Source organism: Myotis yumanensis, unplaced genomic scaffold (genome assembly GCF_028538775.1).
Source record: "Myotis yumanensis isolate MYYU_CA2020_CCGP unplaced genomic scaffold, mMyoYum1.0.hap1 SCAF_3, whole genome shotgun sequence".
NCBI lineage: Eukaryota > Metazoa > Chordata > Mammalia > Chiroptera > Vespertilionidae > Myotis > Myotis yumanensis.
This window is the reverse complement of record NW_027223754.1, coordinates 137,341,437-137,363,357: the sequence shown is the minus strand read 5'-3', so window position 1 is coordinate 137,363,357 and position 21,921 is coordinate 137,341,437. Positions and strand designations below refer to the sequence as shown.

Sequence of the window (21,921 nt, the reverse complement as noted above, 5' to 3'; positions counted from 1 at the left end):
CACCTATCATGTACCAGGCTATGGTCTAGGCATTTCAAATTAAGAAGTAAGGAGGAAAGGCTATATACAAGTAAAAATAATGTGGAGATGGTCAGTTAATAAAAATGCTATGAAAACAAATCTGGGATGGAAAATAAAAAAATGATGAGAGTAGGGAAAGAAGACTGCTTAAATATGGATAATATTTCCCAGGGGGTAAAGCTTGAGCAGAGACTGAATGAAGCTCATTATTATCTGAGGAAAAAGCATTCCAGGCAAAGGAATAGCAAATTCAGGAGGGTATGTTTACAAATAGAAGGAACTCTAAAACAGTGGCCATACCGAGTGGTAAGAGGGAGGCTGGAGGGCAAAACTCTGGAATCCCACTCTAGAAAACTCAGCAGGCCAGCTGTGTTAAGAATCTTGGACAATAGGAAGCCACTGAAGAGTTTAATGCACTGAATGGCACGATCAGATTAATATCTCAGAAAAATCAAAACCAAACATAACCCTCATGACCAGTTCCTGGATATTTTAATACTTAACCCACAATAGCTTCCTTTCATGTTCAATAATCATTTCTAGTATAAGCCTATAGCATGAGATAAAGTGAAAATGGTGCTATTTAAGTGATTTTTTCCTGTATGTTATGATCTTGTAAATGTTTTTAAATTTTTCAAAACTTTAATATAGTTTAATGTCATTTTATTTTTCAAAAAATTTTAGCATTCTTTTCCCATATTTTTCAATAACCTTTTACAAAATCACCTAATTTTGGTGTCATGCTCTTTCCTTATAGTTTGTATTCTCTTGAAATATGTTTTTAATAATTATAAATATGCTTATATTTATATTTAATAAATATAAATTTCTGCTTTCTTCTGTCAAGCTTTTTTAGTTTTTCAGACATACTTTCTTCTCTCTGAATTTCTCTTCCTTCTGCTGGAAACACAGGGCTCATTTACATTCTAGTCTGTTGTGACCACTCCAATGTTTTATCGCTTTCTGTTGCTAATGTGTAATTAATTGTGAGCATGCCTGTGACAGAGATTGTATAGTCTATGAGAAACCATTGGAGCTAGATGTTTCTGAAGAGTGCTGTCTTTCATTTTACTTCCTTTGATCTGTCCTAGCTTAGGACTCATTTTATGTAAGTTTCTTGGGAGAAACTTTCCTGAACCAACTCTGTGGCATATATTCAGACTCTAAGCTAAGCAATACAGATTGGGGTGTGGTAATGGTGCAGATCTCACCCCCTGGTCTTGCACTGCCCCCCCCGCCACCCCCCTGCCATGGGCTTATTTCTAAGTCTGAGACCATTTGGCAGCCTTTTTATCTCCCTCCCTCACTTTTACCAAGGTGTCAGGTCAATACCACTATGGTTTCAGTTTTCACTTCCCTTTTCATTTCTGGAAACTTGAGGTTACACTTTTTTCATTTGCAATCTAACGCTATAGTCTTTTAATTGTTAAATTTTATGTAGCACATCTCGATGTTTGTAATGAGGGAGGTTCTCTGTTAGCTCAGCTTGCCATGTTACAGATTCATTCAAATTAGTCTCTAAATTGGAATTTAATTTGGAATATGAGCAACAACATAAAGACAGTCTGCCTGACCAAATAGTTGCTCAGATGTGCAAATAAGTAGCAAAAATTAGCCAGGCTGCAAAATGCTTTCAAAATCTGTCTTCCCAACTGGGAATAAAATGTCTTACTCAACTAGGTTAGCGTGAATTATATAGCTCACACAGGATGAGTTAATTTTGCAAAACAGTAAAACATATAAAAACCCATCCTAGCAGAGAGAGAAGTGAGCATGTGGCAGAGCATGGGCAGAAGAGGTGCCATACAAGTTGGTAGAAAGAATTGAGCTAAAATTTAGAACAAACTGATGAAAGTTCAAATGTGAGCAAGTATGAGCGTACAGGGCCTCTGTGGGTAGTACTGATGGGATTTTTTCCACAGACTTTCACTGAGAGCTCATAAGAAAGAATGGATCAGGACAAAGACTAGAAGTAAAGGCCATTACAAGTGGGAGAAAGTAAAAAGCAAACCCTCCATCCCAATGGCAAGGAAAGTGAAGACAGAAAACAGACCTATTTCCAGGATCCTGTACCAATACTATTAGTGGCCCCACCACTGGCCAGGGAACTCCCCCATACAAGACCCTCCAACCAGGAGGACAGAGTTTGGTCTAGTAGACCCAAGAGAGACAGAATCACTGAGAAAGCCCATTTTTGTATGCAGGCACAGGGCCTTCCTGAGGCTGAGGCTGGGGCAGGACAACAGAGAGGCACCTTGGTCTCCCACCACCAGGCTAGTAAGTACCAAGTAATAAGCAACAACATCCTACCCCTAGGGGAGGTAGAGAGCAAAGAGAGAGCACCATCTGGGACACAGGTTCTCAGGGAAGTCTGGAAGCTGAGCAGGGAGCTCCTCAAATAGTTAAATTAAAGGAAAATTCAAAAGACATTTTCTCTTCTCATTTTTAATGCTCTAAAAGCTGAGGTTGGTGAGTATTTTCTATGAGTCAGGTAGTACATAGTTTAAGCTTTACAGACCAAATGGTCTCTGTTGCAACTTGCCATTGCAGCATAAAAGCAGCCATAGACAATATGTAAATTAATAAGCATGGCTATATTCCAGTCCAAAACTTTACTTATGGACATTGAAATTTGAATTTAATATAATTTTCAGATGTCACATAGTTTTTCAACCAATGAAAAATGTGAAAAACAGTCTTAGCTCACAGGCTGGATCTGGCCTGTGGGTTATAGCTCATGACCTCTGGTTAAAAGCAAATTAGTAGCAATGAATTATGGGTTTATAGACTGCATACGAAAACAGTACAAATGATGAGAGGAAGCAAGTGGAAGTTTATTGTTGGATATAAATAATGTTATTTGAATGGAGAATGTGATAAATTAAACATATATGTTGTCAACTCTATGGCCACCACTACAAACAAACAAAGACATAGCAAGATTAGCAAAGTTCACCATCATTATTAGATGAGTAAAGTATTGCCCAGCCAGTGTTGCTCAGTGGTTGAGCATCGATCTAGGAACCAAGAGGTCACCAGGGACTAAGTGTCTTAAAAAGCAGACATTTATTCTCACAGCTCTGGAAGCTGGGAAGTCCAAGATTAAGGAGCCAGTAGATTCAGTTTCTGGGGAAAACCTTGTCCTAAATTATAGACTTCTACTTTCTGGAAGTGTCTTGACATGATGGAGAGAGAATTTGTTCTGGTTTCTTCTTTGTCTAAGGACACTAACCTTATCATGAGGGCCCACCCTCATGATGTTATCCTAAAGGTTCAAGCTCCAAAGTCTATCACAAGGGGACTTAGGGCTTCAACACAGATTTTGGGAGGGAAAGATGGGGGAGACACAAACATTCAGTCCATAGCATCCACCCAGTCTTAACACTTTGCAATTCCCAGTTATCATTTGGATGCCAAACAGGCAGTACTTAGAAATCGTGTGATATCAGAAGAAATAAGTGTCTGCATGGTCAGAGAATACCTCATTTATCCGGAGGCATTTATCTGTCAACCTCGACGAACTAAAGTAGGTCTGAGAAGCTGGAGTGACACAGAATTTCCCTATGAGCAATCAAAATAAACATCTCGGCATTGCTTCTGTAATATGCATTAAGTCGTACTGCCTTATTTGTCTTAACGTCCACTAACTCCTTTACAAAACACCATCTTCTAGAGAACATATGCCATACCAGAGAAGGAAATGAATCCTCTATTTATAGGTTAAAATGTTTAAAAATTAATAAATTTGGACTTAAAGGAGTCAGCTTGTAAGTTGTACTTAAGTAGAACATGTCTTATACATTTAATGTTAGACAAATATGGGATTATTTGATCCACTGAAATATATATTAAAACCTCAAGACATATATTTTAATGATGATGGGTAAGCAGAGAGTGCTTATGCCCTCTCAGGACATTTAGAGCTAATCTTTTTTTTTTTTAATCCTCACCCAAGGATGTTTTTATTAATTTTCAGAGAGAGGAAGGGACAGAAAGAGAGAGATGGAAAAATATCAACGTGAGAGAGAAACATTGCCTCCAGTACTTGCCCTGGCCGGGATCAAACCCACAACCTAGGTATGTGCCCTGACAAGGATTGAACTCGCAATCTTTTGTTGTACAGGACGACACTCCAACCAACTGAGCAACCCGGCTGGGCAAGAGCTAATATCGAAGGGAAAAAAAAGTCACAAATATCTCTTCATGCTGCTATATTCTCAAACCCCTCTCACTTACCCTAACTGAAGGCAAGGATTGTAGGGAAAGGAGCTTTGGGGCGCTATTACCACAGTGCAGATCTGTGGAGAAGTTCTGCCTGTGCATGACAGATCACTGAAAGGTAATCTGAATGTCACGGTCATCACCTCTTGGGTCACTGGCACAGCATGGGAAGAAGGAACGAAATATTGCTGGCACTTTCTTACAATTCTATCTATGGGCATTTTGACATTTAGGTTTAAGAAATTAATAGCTGCCATGAATAATAAGCACAACCATTTATTAAACACCTGCTATTTTCTAATAATTCTACTAGACTTTTCAAATACATCACTTAAATTATATTAAAAAAATTATTCTTTACCAACATTTAATTTACATTCTTTTTGTAAGCATTGGACAAAGTTCTTTCCCTTTTGTCCTTGGCAACTGCTGTCCTGGTGTGCCTCCTACCTGTCTGCCTGTTCTTTGAAGCCTTGGCAAGCACTTCTGTGTTGGTTCAAGTTCTCTAAGGCTTGTTACAGACCCTGTTACATATCTATGTACTTGCTCTCCCAGGTGTAGTATGGTGATTAAGCTCAAGGCCTCAAGAGCCAACCAGCCTGAGCTCCAATTGCTTCTGCTGCTTTATTTAGCCTCTTTATGCCTCAATTCCCACATCTTCAAAACACTAACGGCATCTGCCTCAAAGGCTTCTTGTGAGGACTAATTGAAATGAAACATGAAAAGCACTAAGCACAATGCCTGGCATGTTGTAAATGCTCACTGTGTGTGAGCTGTTGCTAAAACACTCAAACTATGTTATCACAAATTAACTGTCCAATGCCTATCTTCCCTAGACTGCAGGCTTTACCCCCTGGCCCTTGACTTGGGACTTGACACAGAGTAGCTTCTCGTTCACTTTTCCTTGAATGGCTAATTGAAGGAAGACTCAAAGGAGTGTATCGCCATGCAAAGTGGGTGTCTCTTTTCCCATACTAAGAATGAAGAAAAATGAGGAGAGAGTAAGCAATACTCTAAGCTTCCTCAGATAGGAAGTGGCAGAATTGCAATTCATCCCCATATCTGTCTATTGCACTTCCCATTTATTGCACTGGGAAACGTGCAGGCTCTGGGGAGAAGCGGTGAGGATGATCACTCATTACTGAGCACTTACTACGGGCCTGGCAGTGCTCCTAGCACTCGCATATGTTTTCTCAGTTAATTTTTACAGCAACCTGAGGAGGTACAGAGCATTATTACATTCAGTTTCACAGTTGAAAATGCAAGTACAGAGAAGATAGTAACAGGCCAAGGTTAAATAGCTAGGAAGAGGCAGGGAGAGGAAGGATTTGTATCCAGACGCCTGGATCCAGAGCTCACACCCTGACTGGCACATGTGTGCCTATTTCAGTGTCTCATGATGCTTTGTAATTAAATAGCACTGAAAAGGAATAAAAAAGTCACTCTTGGTTATATTTTCTCCAGCCAACTATTCAGTACACTTTTTATATCTTCATATAAATAGAATAAAAACATTGAATATCGACATAAATTCTAATCCCTGTCCTAAACAATTACTGAATCTTAAAGTCTATTTGTAACAACTTTCCCAATTTGTCATTCAATTTTTGCCTTTATGTTTCTAGCAATCCAGTAATAGGATGTTCACTAATTCTCTGAAGGTACTCATTCTAATTTTGAAGAGAATAAATGTAGAGAATTTTTTCTTGAATAAAAATCTGTCATCTTGTATCTCTGCTCACTTACCTAGTTTTAACCTGGAAATGATGCAACACTTAAAGACAAACCACTAATATATTCAGCACACATTTGAGCACTTAAATTTCAGGCACTGTAATAGCCAATGGGTACACAAACATGTGTATAAATAACTTATGGTGTCGGGATGACAGCAGTGTAAAATAGAATTTTAACTTTGTGTAGTAAGTACTCTCCCTGAATTATGTAAACAAAGTATTATTAGAGCATCAAGAAAGAAGTGATTTGGGGGAAGAGTGGGTTGGCAGATTAGGTGAGTATACAGGAACCTTTTTGTTTTGACCTGCAGGCAGGCCCAAATGCTCCCTGCTTCTAGAGAATCTAAAATAATAAAAGCATAATATGCTAATTGGACCTGACATCCTTCTGGACGACCTTCCAGACGAAGCCGGGGCTGCGAGGGAAGCCCTGGTCTCCGGTGCCAGAAGGAAGCCAGTGCTGGCAGCCGGGGGAAGGAAGGCCTACTCTTGCATGAATTTCGTGCACAGGGCCTCTAGTACTAAAATAAACAGAGTCCCTGCCTCTAAGTATGTCTGTAGGCTACAAGCACTATCTGTTCCTGCCTCTGGCAGCAGGGTGGGAGTACATGTCTTCTAGGACTCAAGGAAGAAATAATTTTCATTATTGAGTAGTTAATATGTCAAGCCTGTTCTGAGTACTTTGTACATATTAACTTAAAGCCAGCTTCCTATGAGTTCTGTCCTATTTTTATCATTTGCCATTTTACAAATAAGAAGACAGATTGGAAAACAGTCTAGTGTTTCCAATCCAGAGAGGCTGGCTCTGGAGTGCCTGTTTGCCATTCTAAGCCTCCCCTGCCCAGCCCAGGACTGTCCCAATGGCTTGGCCCTGTATGAGGTTTCCAAGGTGCTTGAGTGGAGTCCTGTGGGGCAGTGTTTACTGGGCAGTACAAACAAGAAAAGTGAATAGCTGGGGCTGGCTCCCTTGGCTGATGAATGAATGAATGAAAATCACATTCCATTTCCACTAAATTTTATCTCTTTTATTGTAAACTGTTGTTACACACACACACACACACACACACACACACACACACACACAGACACTCACACATGTGCGAGCCAAAATAGAGGCATTTTTGCTAAGCTATGTCACCAAACAAAAAATTAATAAGTAACCTGATTGCAGCTTCAGCCTCTCCCAGGACTGGAATTTTAAACCAATCAATCTGGAATTTCCTGATCAACACTAGTGTGGTCATCTGCCTGGTTAAACTCCCATCCTTCCCTTAAGGGAAGCTGTCCCTGCCTAAAATAATCTGCTTTTTTAACTTTTTAGTCACCCTCTTTCTGCTTACAAACACCTTCCATTTTGTACAGTTCGTAAGTGTGCCTTTCTGGTTGCTACATGGGATGCTGCCAGATTCAAGAATCACTTAATAAAGCCAAGTAGATTTTTAAATTTTCCTGGTTGGACTTTGTTCTTTAACACTGTCATTCAAGCTAGGTATAATTTTAGAGCACTGATATGGTTGGTCAAAGCGTTTGCTATTCCTTCCAAGTCTAGGTCACCTGTAAAAATCATCTACTACCCTAGTACAAGATATTGATAATAGTGTTGAATAAGACAGAGAAGGAAACTGACTTGGTATAGAGTTTCAACCACTTGATACCCAAGGGAGCAACCATCCCCTTCACACGCCTCCACATTTGCACAAGGTTTCCACAAGAATTGTGATGACATGAGTATAGTATGGCTATAGCACATGCTTAAAATTTTGACAAGACCTATCCTTAGTGATCCCATGTGAGCTCTGTGGGATTACCACTTTCTTTTCTAAATGTCAGTATCCCACTCTACTATGAATATGCCTTAGATTTTACTGGCAGGTAGATTGGACTACAGTGTCCTTCTCACCTTTTTGGAAGCCAAAATATTTGTCTGTAAACAATTACTGCGCTTCTTCAATATTCTTCAAAAACCACTTTCAGTGGTCTCTCTGCCATTCTCCAAAACTCAGCTGTCATTTTATTTTTTTCCCCCATCTAATTTGGGCGTTTAAATCTTATTACAATTCTGTGGTTCCCATTATTCTATCCTTTTTGTTTAAAGATAATTCTTTGATAGAAAAGATATATTATGCCAAAATATATTAACTATTACCACACGAGGCAAGTAAACAAAAATAGCAAAACCAGTTGGACTTGAAATAGCTATAGTGTTTTTAGGAGGAAGTTACCACCAGTTTAAATTAGAAGTTCTAGTTTTCTGTCCAAGACAAATAACTATCTAAATATAAGAGCAGCCGAAACCGGTTTGGCTCAGTGGATAGAGCGTCGGCCTGCGGACTGAAGGGTCCCAGGTTTGATTCCGGTCAAGGGCATGTACCTGGGTTGCGGACACATCCCCAGTGGGAGATGTGCAGGAGGCAGCTGATCGATGTTTCTCTCTCATCGATGTTTCTAACTCTCTATCCCTCTCCCTTCCTCTCTGTAAGAAATCAATAAAATATATTTTTTAAAAAATAAATAAATAAATAAATAAATATAACAACAAAATAATTCTCAATCAACATAATTACCAAGTTGTCCTTGACCATATATATTTTTATTAGGCAAGTCTTCAAATTCAGCTAGCATACTACTTAGTAAACTCAATCATATGACTTTAAGGTTATCAGTATGACTTTAAGGTTATCCTTACATTTGCAAATACAGAGTGATTTCAAATTAAATCCACATTAACTTGTTTATCAGGACATAACTTTATCATTCCTCCATTTGTAGTTAAAAAATAAGATGAAACAGCGTATCTTGTGTGTGTGTGTGTGGTTGGGGGGGGAGGAATTCTGCTGGGGCCCCACCCACCTACCTTTTTTTTTTTTAACCTTTTCAGTTGTATTCTGGTGTATTAACTTGCCTGACTTAATAACAAGTTAAGACAGCATGTATATTCAAGCAATGGAAGTAGAGCTACAAACACCAACATCAACCCCTCACTTCTTTTCTTGGCCCTAGAGAACTTTCCACTTTTAGGAGTCTGCTACACACACAGAGACAAGGTAATACCTAAGACAGCCATTGCATTATTATATGTTGGAAGGCTTTTTTTTCCCATTAGGAATGACTCTGAGGATACTGGATCTAACTAAATCAATTTCATTCATTCCTTCAACCAATAGACAAATGTTGACTGTGCCAACTATATGCCAAACAATGTGTTGGGTTCTACATCTCTGATCTGATGAAAACTATATCCTAATAGAAGATATTAAGGCTTAAAATAAAAATTAAAAAAACCTCTAAGAGGTATTGGCTTTGTACCTGTAATACAAGCCCTAATATCCAGTATCCATTTTCTCATTTGATAGTCCCCTTTCCCTAGTTGTGATTCCTGAAAAAAACACTCCAAAAGCAAAATCATTAATTTCATAACTGAGCAGAGCACACCAAATCCATCTTAGGGCTTAGAGAGCTGACACACCAAATTAGAAGGTACTCGCCACATTTATTTTTATTTTTCTGGAAGCTCTGCCATTAATTTCTCAGTTTCTTTTCAATTTCAAAGCTGGGTATAAGACTCCCATTAAATGCTATAAAATACCTTTATCTAGTAATCAAAACACTTTGGAAATTTGTGTCCTTATCTTTCCAACTTTTCATTTTCAAAAAGAAAAGAAAAGGTAAATGTGACAGAATTCTGACTCCGGGAAATGGCCTAGAACTACATAGTGAAAAAGTAAGCACTCAAATATTGATTTGCTATTTTTAAAAAGTTCAATAATTGTTTAATGTTTAGCGACACCTACAGAAAACATGAGAAAGCAAGCAAGCAAGCACTTAATGTTTGTAGACTAAAATATATCTGACTGCTGATGTGAGAAGGCTTTAGGACAAGAGACATAACATATAACCAGCCCCTCTCTCCTTCCTTCCCATCACAATTACCGGGGGATATATTTTTAAAGCAACATAAGAACTAAGTTAATTTTTACTTTTCTTCTTAGTTAATCTCTCCTATCTATAATAATAAAAGCATAATATGCTAATTAGACCAGACAGCCGAACAGCCTTCCGGACGTCCTTCCGGATGACCTTCTGGATGAAGCCGAGGCTTGTGAGGGCCGAGCCCCATGTACGAATTTTGTGCATCAGGCCTCTAGTATATATAACAAGGAGAGAAAGGAGAGAGAAGGGGAGAAGGGCAAGTCCTTTTGGACTGTGAGCAAAAGCAATTTCCAGGCAAATACAGATCTTATAAAAACTGGTGAGTACAGCTTATTAGAAAAGCTATGGGCTTGCCCCAAGGCTTGAATCTGGATATACATAAAGTAATAAGCTCTGCATGTGTTGAAAAGTGAAAGGAAGAGAGAAAAATTTTAATGTATCACAAATGCTTTGAAAAGTGTAGTGCCATGAGATTTTCATTTGCATTCAATGCTTGCTCTCATGTTCTTTTTCTCCATAAGGTCGAAATCTACAACATAAAAGCTCTTGGTTTTAGAATTTGTAAAGGACAAAAATTTAAAAGGGGAAGCACATCAAGAGTTGTTTAATCAATATTTTGATGTATGACATTTTAGAAGCCAAGAAATCGAGATTTCCATTTACACTTATGCAAATTATCCAAGTTGAATTTAATTCGCAGAAAAGTTAGATGATGGTTGACAACAACATTTTTCTTATCTAAGCACCAAACAAAGATTGTAAGCTACTGATCATTTCATAAACAGTCTCAAATATTTAAGATAGCACAATATTAAAATTGTCTTAATTATCCATTTCTCTCCACAAATTGGCTTTGTATTATTTTTATAAACCATTATTTTTTTAAGCCATTCTGCTTAAAATTAGAGAGAAATGGTAGCAGAAGTGAAATTTTGAAAAATTCTATTGTTACCTTTTTCTGACCTTGAGATGAGATAGAAAGTGAAAGGAGTATCGGAATGACTGGACTTAAGAAAGTGCCCGAGTCCATGAAGTCTTTTACATAGTGACCTGTTCCCACGTTCTTTGTTATGAAGGTGTTAAATGTCATGGCTGGTACCTTGCTTTGTTCCCTTGAGTTTGACTGAAGGTCATTTCTGATTTTAGAGACTGAAATCTGGGTAAACTAACCTCAGCTGTAGGGAAGAATTGCTGTGAATGCTTTAAATTCTGGAAGAGAAGATCCACACTAATATCTGTATCAGCATCTTTTCTTTGCCACAAGGGTAACTATCAAGTGCTACTTTCTACAGCACTGTCTAATATAAAATATTAAAATGAAAATGAATATATCGCATATTATGACTACTTGGATTTCACATGTAAATTTATGCATAGTGATATCTATTTAAATTACATTTGAAAATCTAGTTATAACATATGATGCTTCAGCTTAGGAAAAAGAAGCAAAACACAGGTCTATAGATTTTCTTGGTATACTTATAACCAAGAAAGGATACATAGAGTGTTATTATTCCTTGGTAATATTTTTCAATCATTTGATTGGTTATAGATGTATTAAAGAGATAGTAGCTGAGTTGTACATATGAAACTGCTCTTATGTGTATTCTTCCCTCTTTCCAGAATACTTTTTTCCTAAGGATCTTATTAATACACTAAAGGCCCAGTGCACTAAATTCGTGCACTGGTGGCGGGGACGGGCAGCCTGGCCTGTGCCTTGTCACAGTGCTGGAGCCCCGCCATCGATCGCCCCAAAGAGGTAGGCCAGAGCCGGGAGGAGGCGGGACCCCCAGGCAGGCTCTGTGCCCTCATGCAGCGTCAAGCCCAACCCCGCCCACCTGTAAGTGCCTGGCTGTGTGCACAGCCATCTTGTGATGGTGTGAGGGCATAAGGCGTGAGGACTACTTAGGCTTTTATTAGTAAGGATCAGAACTGTTTAAATGTTGCTTTCTCAGTGAGCCTTCCTAAACCAACACTATCTAAATAGGTCCTTCTCTATTTTCCTCTATCCTTATGTCATGTTACTTGTCTTGTGAGCACTTCATATTTTCAATTAATCTAAAATCCTATGTATAAGTTACATCATTAAGCTCCTGGCTATCAAGTCCTCACAACCCAGTTCCTATGACTCCCCGCTGTGCTCACATCTTCTCAACAATTTCCTTCGTGGTCCCAGGGTGCACACAGGAGGGAGGTTCTTCTCCAGAGCACAGCTGCAAAGTTTGCTCCTAAGTTTCTTCAGGTCTCTTAAATGTCACCAACCCAGAGGGCCTTCCTTGACTATCATACTTCACACAGCAGCCCCCACTGCTCTCCTGGATGCAGTATTATTTTTCTCACTGGCACTTATAGTTGTACTGGTATATGTATGTGTTCAGTGTGCGACTCCTTCATTAGCATGTAAACTCCATTAGAACTTTATCTGCTTTGTGCCTTAGTACTGCCACATTGCTTAAAACAGTGCTTGCCATAGGCTGTCACTCAACACTTATTTGTTGAATTAATTAATTCCTCACTTATTATCTGTTTCTCCCACTAGACTCTTAAGGGCCATAAAAGCAGGAACATTGTTTCTGGTATTCCTACAGCATCTTGTATAGAGTAGGTTATAAATAAATAAATAATGAATGGTTTGCATATATGTGTGCATTTGTGTGTGTGTGTGTGTGTAATCTTTCTCTCCGGGTAGATTCTAATTACAACAAAGATGAATTATGTCTGTTTAGCTCACCATGCATGCCAATCCCATAGTGGGGTCTCACACATAGTAGACATACAATAAATAAATGGAAACTCATCAGGACTGGGACCAGAATGAATAGGAACCTCTTCTGCCAATAGCTACCCAGAGGCCTAAACAAGGTTAATATGAGGTCTTAATGGCAGATGGAAAGGAGTTTAGGACATGCACAGAGAAGTGAAAACTTTAAACTGCCCTGTTTATCCTTTCAGGGCCCAGCCTGGTCCTAGCAGAGGCTTGCTTCCCAGACAAGACCCAAGAAGCTAGCACCTACTCTGAGCGTCTCCCTTTCAGATGTCTTTTGTATTCTGGGAGGAGTAAATCTTAATTTCAATCCATAGCTTTGATTAGTTTGCTTAAAACCTTTGCCAAGAAGATTCTAGATAAATCCATTTATGGTGCCAAAGGGCATCAAATAAGAAAAATTAGATTGTAGCATAAAACCTCCCAGTACCTAGAATAGTATCCTGTCCTTTCCTTCATGTTTTTCATTTGAAAAATGAAGATGCTAAAAAAGAACTGGCTCTCAAATTATGGATATGGATTCAGGCTTGCTGAGAAGTCCTTGGAGGTTTTGTCAGACATCTTCCTTCCTGCCTCTCCTTTGCCCACCTGCTACAATCCCCCTTGGTTAATAATCACAGCCTTGGTGGGCTATGGTAACTGAGAGTAATTGTCAAGCATTGTAGGGAAAATGAAAGGTTAAACTGCCGGCCTATGTTCTCCCTGCCATCCTTTCCAGGGCCAAAATGTGTGAATCTATAAACTGTACCTCAGTTCACTACTGAATCCCTATATTTTAACAGTGGTGAAGTTTACTGTCGTCCTTGTTCACTTACACTTACACTCACGTGTGATTTTTCTACTGTGATCGGGGACAAGGTCAGACACTGAGAACACAATGGTGAGTTTAGAACCGGTCTCTTCCTTGAAGGAGCTCTATTCAAGGAGGAAGGAGAACGATGCAACAGTGTGAGAAATGTTTTGATGGAGCCAAAGCAGCAGGTGACCTCAGTACACATCAAAGGGCATCAAAACAACCTGGGAAACTGGGGTGCACTTGAAAAATCTTCCAGCAGGTGACCAGAAACTGAGTCCTCATTTTAAAGAATCAGATTAAAGCTGCACAGTGTCAGAATCATCTAAGCCAAACTCCTTATGTTGCACAGTGGAAACCTGATGCCCAGAGAGACTGACTGACTCATCCAAAGGATCAGAGTTACAACTAGGACCCAGATAAGTAGTATTTGGCTTCGTCTTTTAAGAGACTCTTTTTTTCTTTCAGAATTCTTTATTTCATCAGTTTAATGACGAAATCAATCAATTAATTGTATTTTAATGACGAAGAGATAAAAATACTTCTATATGTTGACTTTATGCACAGCAATCCTACCGATAACCCATCATCAGTAAATTACACACTTTGCATTGAGCTGTTGGTGAATTAATTTATTCAGCTACAACCACTGTCTCTCCCAGCTTGCCTCTTGAGCTACCTACTACATGAAACTAATCACACTGGGAAGGACAGGGACAGCCTGGCTGTGAACAAGAACAAACTTTAAGACTAGATCTTGGTCAGATTGCATTTCCTCTCCACAACTGAGGGAGGCATTTAAGGGCTGAGGTACAACCAAAAGTGAAATATTTTCAGTAGTATGTAGTAGTGTATCAATTGCTCAGGTATGCAATTTTCTTGGAGTTTTTTTTTTTCTTCTCCTAGTGTAGTCGATTTACTTGAGCTATTTAAAGACTGATTAAGTAATGAGACAATATAAGAGCTCATTACATTAAAACAGAAATACTTAGAAAATATATAATTTCTCGAAGCTTGCCATCTGTTTGGCTCTGAGTGGCAATGGATTTATCCTGCTTAGTGCAGATTATGGTACTGGAGTGATATCATGGATTATACAATGGATTTCTGAGTTCTTTAAGTACTGTTATTAATTTACAAGTTTGCAAATTAACATTTCCCAAAATAAAAATAAAAATTTTTCAACTTTTACCCCCAATTGAAGTTGCTATGAGCACCAAATAAGATCTGTTCTGGCGCCAACAGATTGCCTTGAAGTCACCCTCAATCTCTCCAAATTAAAGACCTCACTGGCTCTTTCACTGTACTCGCAGCAGGATGCTCCTCTGACTCGTCCCACAGTCCAGTTTAAGCCGCTCCAAAGAATATTTTTAGAGGCACATCAAAGTAAATCATTTTCGTCTGAACACACCATTTCCAAATGGCCACCCAGGGTCCTAAATCCGGCCGCTGCGGAGGGGGACAAGCAGGTGTCCTCCGCTGCAGGGTCGCGGGACTCGAGCGCCTTCACCACTGGACAGGGGAAGCCAGGAAGACAACCCAACACTCGGTGACAGGTGTAACCCCTCAGGGGTGCAGCAGCGAGGCCCCGATCGAAGCGGATGTCTTCACCCTCAGGCTGGAGGAGGACTTGGGGGAAAGCAAACACCGCTTCCCCATCAAGTCAGAGAGCTGGGCGCACAGGGTCGCAGGTCAGAAGTTGAATTTCAATCCCGTCTGCGCGTCCCAGCGCATTCCGCAGCCCGGGCACCGGGGTGGCTACAAGCGGGGGGAGGAGACCGAGGCTGGCGGGGCAAGGGAAACTGTGGGTGGCCGCTGCCGGGGAGCACCCGGCGGTGGGGGCAGATTCGACCCCCTCCGCCTTCGGAGCCGGGAATAACGGGACTCAGCTGCAGTGACGATGCGCCCCCGGCCGGGCACCGCGCTGCCCGCGCTCCGCGTTGCCCTTTTGGCCAAGAGCAACTCCGCCGCCGCAGCCCAGCCGCCGTGCGCCCTGGCACCGCTGCCCCGGGGTGCGCCTGGCCCGCCCCCGGGCGGCTGCCTGGGCACCGGCAGCTGGACCGACCATCGCCCCCGGCGCAGGGACAAACTTCCTCCTTCCTGGGTCCCCCCCAGCCGCGCTTTCCAGGTCTCGGGCTGCAGGCGCCCCCGCCGGGCACGGCACGGCGAGCTTCCTCCCGGCCCCTCCGCAGCCCCGAGCCCCGGGCGCCGGGCGGGCGCCCCACATCCGCTCCAACAAAGCCGGCGGCCCCCGGCGACCGGGCGAGGGGCTGGGAGGGGCTGGGAGGGGCGGCGAAGGCTCCTGGGCGGGCGGAGGCACCCCTAGCCGGCCCGGCGGGGAGCCGAGGCAGAGAAAGGGGAAGAAAGTCTGCTGCTCTCAGCGCGAACGCCTCGCCTTCTTCGCTCGCCCTTGCTCGCTCGCTCTGCTCCTCCCGCCCGAGCATGTCCGCCTGTCCCGGTGGCAGTTGGCGGGGACAGAAGAGGAGGCGGAGGGGAGGCAATGGGCTGACGGGCGGGTCGCTCCCTTACCTCTGTCCAGAGTGAGCGGCTGGACCACTGTCAATGTCGCCATGTCTGCGGTGGGAGCCCAAGTGACGCTCGGCTTCAGCAGCAGCAACCGTTTTTAGTGAGAAAAAGAGGAGGAGATTGGGGGCGGGGGTGGAGAGGGAAGATGGAAAGGAGGGGAAGGAGCGGGGAGGAGGGAAGGTGGCGGCGGTGGAGGAGAAGAAAGCTTTGGTGGGTTGGCAGCCAGATGGAGACGCAACTGTTTCGCTGCGGACAGACCTTCAGATGCCGCGTGGAGCTGAGCAGGTATCAGAGCGACTGCATCGCCGGCTCCGGGGAGGAAGGCTCTGCCCGAGAACTTCGCTGTTCCAGCCCACGGAGCACACACGGGTGCAGATGGCGTGTTGCTTTCTTTCAACTTTCCAGTGAGATGAAATGGTCAGAGTATGCGTGCCCCGGGGGAGGGGAGAAGGTTGAAGAGGGATGGGGGCAGGGAGGTAGAGAGGTGATTTTTTAAATTTATTTTTATTTTTTTAAGATTAAGAGAATTTGTCAAACCTGTAATCCCATCCCCTGGGGAGAAAATGCTTCTAGTTCAGAAATGTTGGGATTTATATGTAGTTGCTGTTAATTTCTGTTATTGTTATTATTTGGAATGTTGACTTGTAACAGCAGCAAGATAACTGACTTCAGGCCAGGGTTCCATCACTAGGTCTCCATTAAAGACCTGAGTGTATTGCTTAGAAAATAACTTATCTCAAAAGCAAACTTCTTAAAAATGGTTTTAAATAAAAAACACGAAGAGGGTCCCATTACTAAGTTTGTGGAACATGTACCTAGCACATTTTCCCATTGGTCTATGTAGCCAGTGGTTATTCGGTTGTCACTTATTAACACATATGTCAGGAATAGAGCTAGGAGTGTTACATGCCATGTGCCCTGGCCTGATTTAGGAATTCAATACAGCTCCTACTTCCCTGTAGCTTATGATCTAGTGGGATGTGATGTTATTAAAAGGGTGACTTTAGAGTCAGTTGATCAGAATCCAATTACTAAAACCTTCAAGTACTGGCTGTGACCTCTTCAACTGCTTTCACTATCTTGCCACTGTAGGGACTCCCTCCCTGGTAAAGAAATTAAGAAGTATATAGAAATCTTATGTAAGCAGAATGGTGATGACCGTGGGTTTAGGATGGTAAAGGACAAAGCTGCCTCCATTCCCTTCCCTAGAACAGAGCAGAATTGTTTTGGCCAGCAATACGTTCTGTTTTAAAGCAAAATATTTGTATGTGATCCATATCATGGTCTTCTGATGACAAAATGGATGATTTCTGGAGATCTTTTGCATCCAAGGCCTGCATTTTTATTTTTTAATATATTTTTATTGATTTCAGAGAGGAAGAGAGAAGGAGAGAGAGATAGAAACACCACTGATGAGAGAGTCATTGATCAGCTGCCTCCTGTACACCCCCTACTGGAAATTGAGCCCACTACCCAGGCATGTGCCTTGACAAGGAATTGAACCACCATTTCCTGGTTCCTATGTTGGTGCTCAACTGCTGAGCCACACTGGCTGGGACATTGGTCTACATTTTTTTTAAAAAGGAAGCAAGATTTCACCAATGATTTGAGAAAGTAGAAAATGGCCATACATCCAACAGACCCTAAAGACATCCCCAAAATAGCTCAACATGCCTATATTTTTGCTGAGTGTTTTAGAAATAACCTAATCTTGAAATTCAGATCTTAGTTATGTTTTCTTTAGAAATCACCTAATTCCTCACTGATCCCGTTTCCTCACCTGTCAAACATGGGAATAACCTTCACTCTCACTGAGAGTCTGTAAACGAGGAAACTAATTCTACCTTTCAATCTTGCTGAGTTTGTGAGGGTCTGAATGTGCTCTGAAAACAGTAAGGCATATGTAAATTTATACATACAGCAAACATACATCCCACCTGAACTGTGCGGCAAGCCCTCTGCGAGGCTCTGGCCTTGCAGAGATTAATGAGATGTGGCCCTGTCCCTGGACAGTGCTTGGTCCAGGCTGGGAGACAAATGAGCAAGCTATTCAGGAAGTGCTCTAAGCATCACAGAAAGGAAGTACTATGGGACTGAGGAAGAAGCAACAATTCTGCTTGATTATCATTATTCACATCCCCTAAATCAAACAACAGAAAGAAGTGGAATTGTGCACAATAAAAGCATATTATGTTCCAAGGCCTTGCACAAAATATCAAACCTCATTCAATAATTGAGGATGAAAAGAACATACTAGCTACTAATGCAGTTCTTTAAGAACATACTTTATTATGAATATGTATTTGAGCAGCTTCATTCATAACTCTAAAAGCCATACATTGTACCTATTTCAACACAAATCTGAGATTGTAAGGTCCATGAAGGTTTTTTATCTTTGTTTCCTAATGTATCCCCAACACCAAACATGTTTGTTTCTAGACTTATGCCTTGAGCTCCCTAACTGAAAATTTGTTCTATCATTCTTACGGCATTGACAATGTAGGGTTTTCATAGGGACTGAAAGGGAAAGTAAGAGGAAGCATAATTGATCATACATTAATTGGTTATTATTTCTAATAGGGAGAACTTCAATGCTTTTAGCTTGTGCCTATGCAGGTATAGAAAATGAGTAATAAGCAATCATTATCTGTTAGAATTTATTTCTTAATGAAGTATAAATAAATAACTACTATCTCTCCAATAACATATGTGAATTTCTATGTAAGACATAATAAAATTTCTGTAATCTCTTCTTTTGCTTGGGTAGATGTGACCATACTTAGGTCTCTTGAATGATTGCTTGGACCACTCCTATGCTTGATTTATTCACATGTATGCTGCTCTATTGATTGTGTATGAATCAGGGAACTGTTAAAACACATGTGATTATATCTTTAGCTATTTGGTTGCACAATCATTAATTACTATTTTTCATTAAACTCTATATAGTAATTTAGTTCATTGGCACCTGTGTTTTTAATGGAATTCATTCATTCAATATATACTTACTAAGCACTTTATATGTGCCAGGCATGGTGCTAGGCTGTTTTCTCTTTCCTTCTTTTTTCAGCCCAGAAAAAGTAGGTATTGTTATTTCGTTTTATAGATAAGCACAACTGAGACTCAAAGGTTAAGCAATTTAACTCAGAGGTTGAGTAACACCTGTTTAGTAGTGCCTATGCTGTTCATTAAGAAAAAGACTTTAGCCCATCCAGGTGTACTCAGTGGTTGAGTGTCGACCCGGGAACCAGGATGTCACCAGTTCGATTCCCAGTCAGGGCACATGCCCAGGGTTCGGGCTCTACGAGGGAAATGCAGAAAGCAGCTGATCAATGATTCTCTCTCATCATTGATGTTTCTACCTCTCTCTCCCTCTCCCTCCCTCTCTGAAATCAATAAAAATATATTTTAAAAAAAAAGAAAGAAAAAGACTTTAGCCTGGCCAGAGTGGCTCAGTGGATTGAGCATCATCCTCCGCCCTCTGCACTGAGAGGTTGCTGCTGCCCAGGTTGCAGGCTAGATCCCCAGTGGGATGGAGGCAGGTAGGCGGCAGCTGATTTATGTCTCTCTCTCTCTCTTCCTCGACCTTCCTCTCTCCCTAAAATCAATGAAAATACATTTTATTAAAAAAATATAAAACATTTAAAAAGACTTTATTTTGTACTTTGGAAGATTTCATGATTTCAGCATTGTATTTCAGAGTTCCTTCCTCTTTTGTTGTTATGTTTGAGATATTTTAAAAAGGGAGAATGCATATAGGAAATTTAAGTTAAAGTAGAAAAAAAACTATGATACAGGTTTCATTTTATATAGGTTAATACTAAAATGACTATCTACTTTGAAATATAAAATCTGTTTTTATTAAAAAAAATCATTCAAAACTACATTAAGGTCTTTTTTACTTCATTGAATCTTTTTTCATTATGTGACAAAATCAAGAGGTTTGCATAAAATGTTAGCATACCAAAAATGTGTTTAGTTAGATTATAAATGGAGTATAACAAGCACAGTTACATATGAGAAAAATAGCACCTTCAAACTGGAATTCTTTCAGCCTTTGGTGTTAGAAATTATTTTTGACTGAAAATATCACGTTATCTTCCTTAATTCTCACAGCTTTGTCAAAATAACACTAGATTAAGCTGAAGTGCCAACCTATACTTTGGAACACAAATGGTTATAGGTGGTTGTTTTTTAAAATCATTATTTATAGAGAATTTTACTATATTTATTTTATCCTTAGATTGGTTTGATACATATTTTTTTCTGCTCATTCAACAAATACTTAATATACTTACCATCTATGCACTGTTTGAGGCACTTGGATTTCAGTGAACAGGAAAATGCCCTGATTGTGCTGGGTGGGGAAAGAGATGGTAAACAAAGTAATAACCAAACCAGAAAGAGAGTAATGAGTGGCGAAGTGCTATGCAGAGAATGAGCAATTTGGCTTTTGAATTGGGTCTAGAATAATGTCAGAATCACAAAAGACAGAGCTAAGGAGAAGGGCATTCCCAGGAGTAGGAGAGCAAAGCCAGAGACTGGAGAGCAGGCACGTTGCATGTTTGGGTAAAACAGGTAGTTCAATTTGCAGTATAAGAAAAACAAGCCTAAAGACAGCCATTGAGAGTCAGATTGCAATAGTGTAATTAACAGAAATATAATGAACTTTTTCATGAATAACTCTGTGTCCACCATAGAAGGAAATGTACAAGTACAATCTGGGCTGAGAAAAAAAAAACTGTTGGAGCATCTGCATTAAAAATTACTAACATCAGAATAAAATGAAGAGTTACTAATTCAGAGTTGGATATTAGAAAATTGAAGATGAAATGTAAATATTAACAGTCAATTCTAATTATTTTTATTTCTTTCAAAAGAAATAGAAAAGAGCCTTGAGAGAAGAAAATCTGTCATCTGAGTAATTCCTCAGTTGTAGGGTCTTATTTGCATTATTTTATATTACCAGTTATCATGCAAATCATAAGTATAATAATTAACATTTACTCTGATTCTGCCATAGGGAATAGTACATATAGTAAGTGCAAAGTCTTTTTGATACTAGGGTGGATTATATTTATTTATTTTTTAATAATCCTTTACTGTTTAAAGTATTATATATGTTCCCTTTTTTCCTTAATTGGCCCCCTCCAGACCACCCCTGCCCCAGGCCTTCATTACCTGGCACTCACCCACCCTCCCCTGTCTTCCCTCTGAGATTCCACACTCTGTTCCATGTTTTGAGTTTCTGGATCCACTCCGTTCATCAGTTTATTTGGTTACTTAGATTCCACATATGAGTGCAATCATGTGATAGTTGGTGTTTTATTTAGGCCTATTTAACTCATAGAATATAAAATGATGTTTTTGTTTCAGTTGGAAATGCACATTTTATGATTTCACAGTTTGAAGTTATGATAGATTTTTTTTTATACTGAAATTTGAACTTAAAGCTCACAATTCTTTCCTTTTCCTTTATGCATCCCAACTTCATATTGACAGCATTGAGAAAGCCCACGTGATAAAAGAGAGGCAAGACAAAATGATTTTTTAAAGTAATATTGGACTCATGTTTTTTCTCACATATACTCAAGAGGTATTTCCAAACTTTTAGAACTCAAAATCTTTATCGGTTAAAAAAAATATTTGTATCACCATTACTGTGGTACATTAAAAAATTGAAGATACTCAGTTTTTAGTAAAAATTATTCTTATCCAACACATGTTTATTATGCACCTGCTATATGCCAGGAGTTTTTCTGTGCCTGCGGAGATGCAATGTTAAAGATGTAAAGATTGTCTGTCTTTATGGAGCCTAGTTTTTATGATGGGAGACATCAAATACAAATACATAATAAATCAGGTAATCCTAAGAGGTAGTAAGGACAACAAACAGTGATATGCTAAAGCCTGTTCACACTGTTATTCAA

General features: G+C 40.2%; 1 protein-coding gene across 2 annotated transcripts in view; it reads right to left on the bottom strand.

Annotated features, from left to right (window-relative positions):
• Positions 1-16,252, bottom strand: part of LIN7A (lin-7 homolog A, crumbs cell polarity complex component) — a 151,551-nt gene extending 135,299 nt beyond the window's left edge. The window contains exon 1 of one of the 2 annotated variants that reach the window (XM_070409659.1): positions 15,995-16,252. In XM_070409659.1, coding sequence (XP_070265760.1) covers positions 15,995-16,037 — 43 coding nt within the window. In that variant the 5' untranslated portion in view covers positions 16,038-16,252. The remainder of the gene's footprint in view (positions 1-15,994) is intronic. The other variant, XM_070409658.1, reaches the window with a different exon arrangement.
• Positions 16,253-21,921: the final 5,669 nt, after the last annotated feature.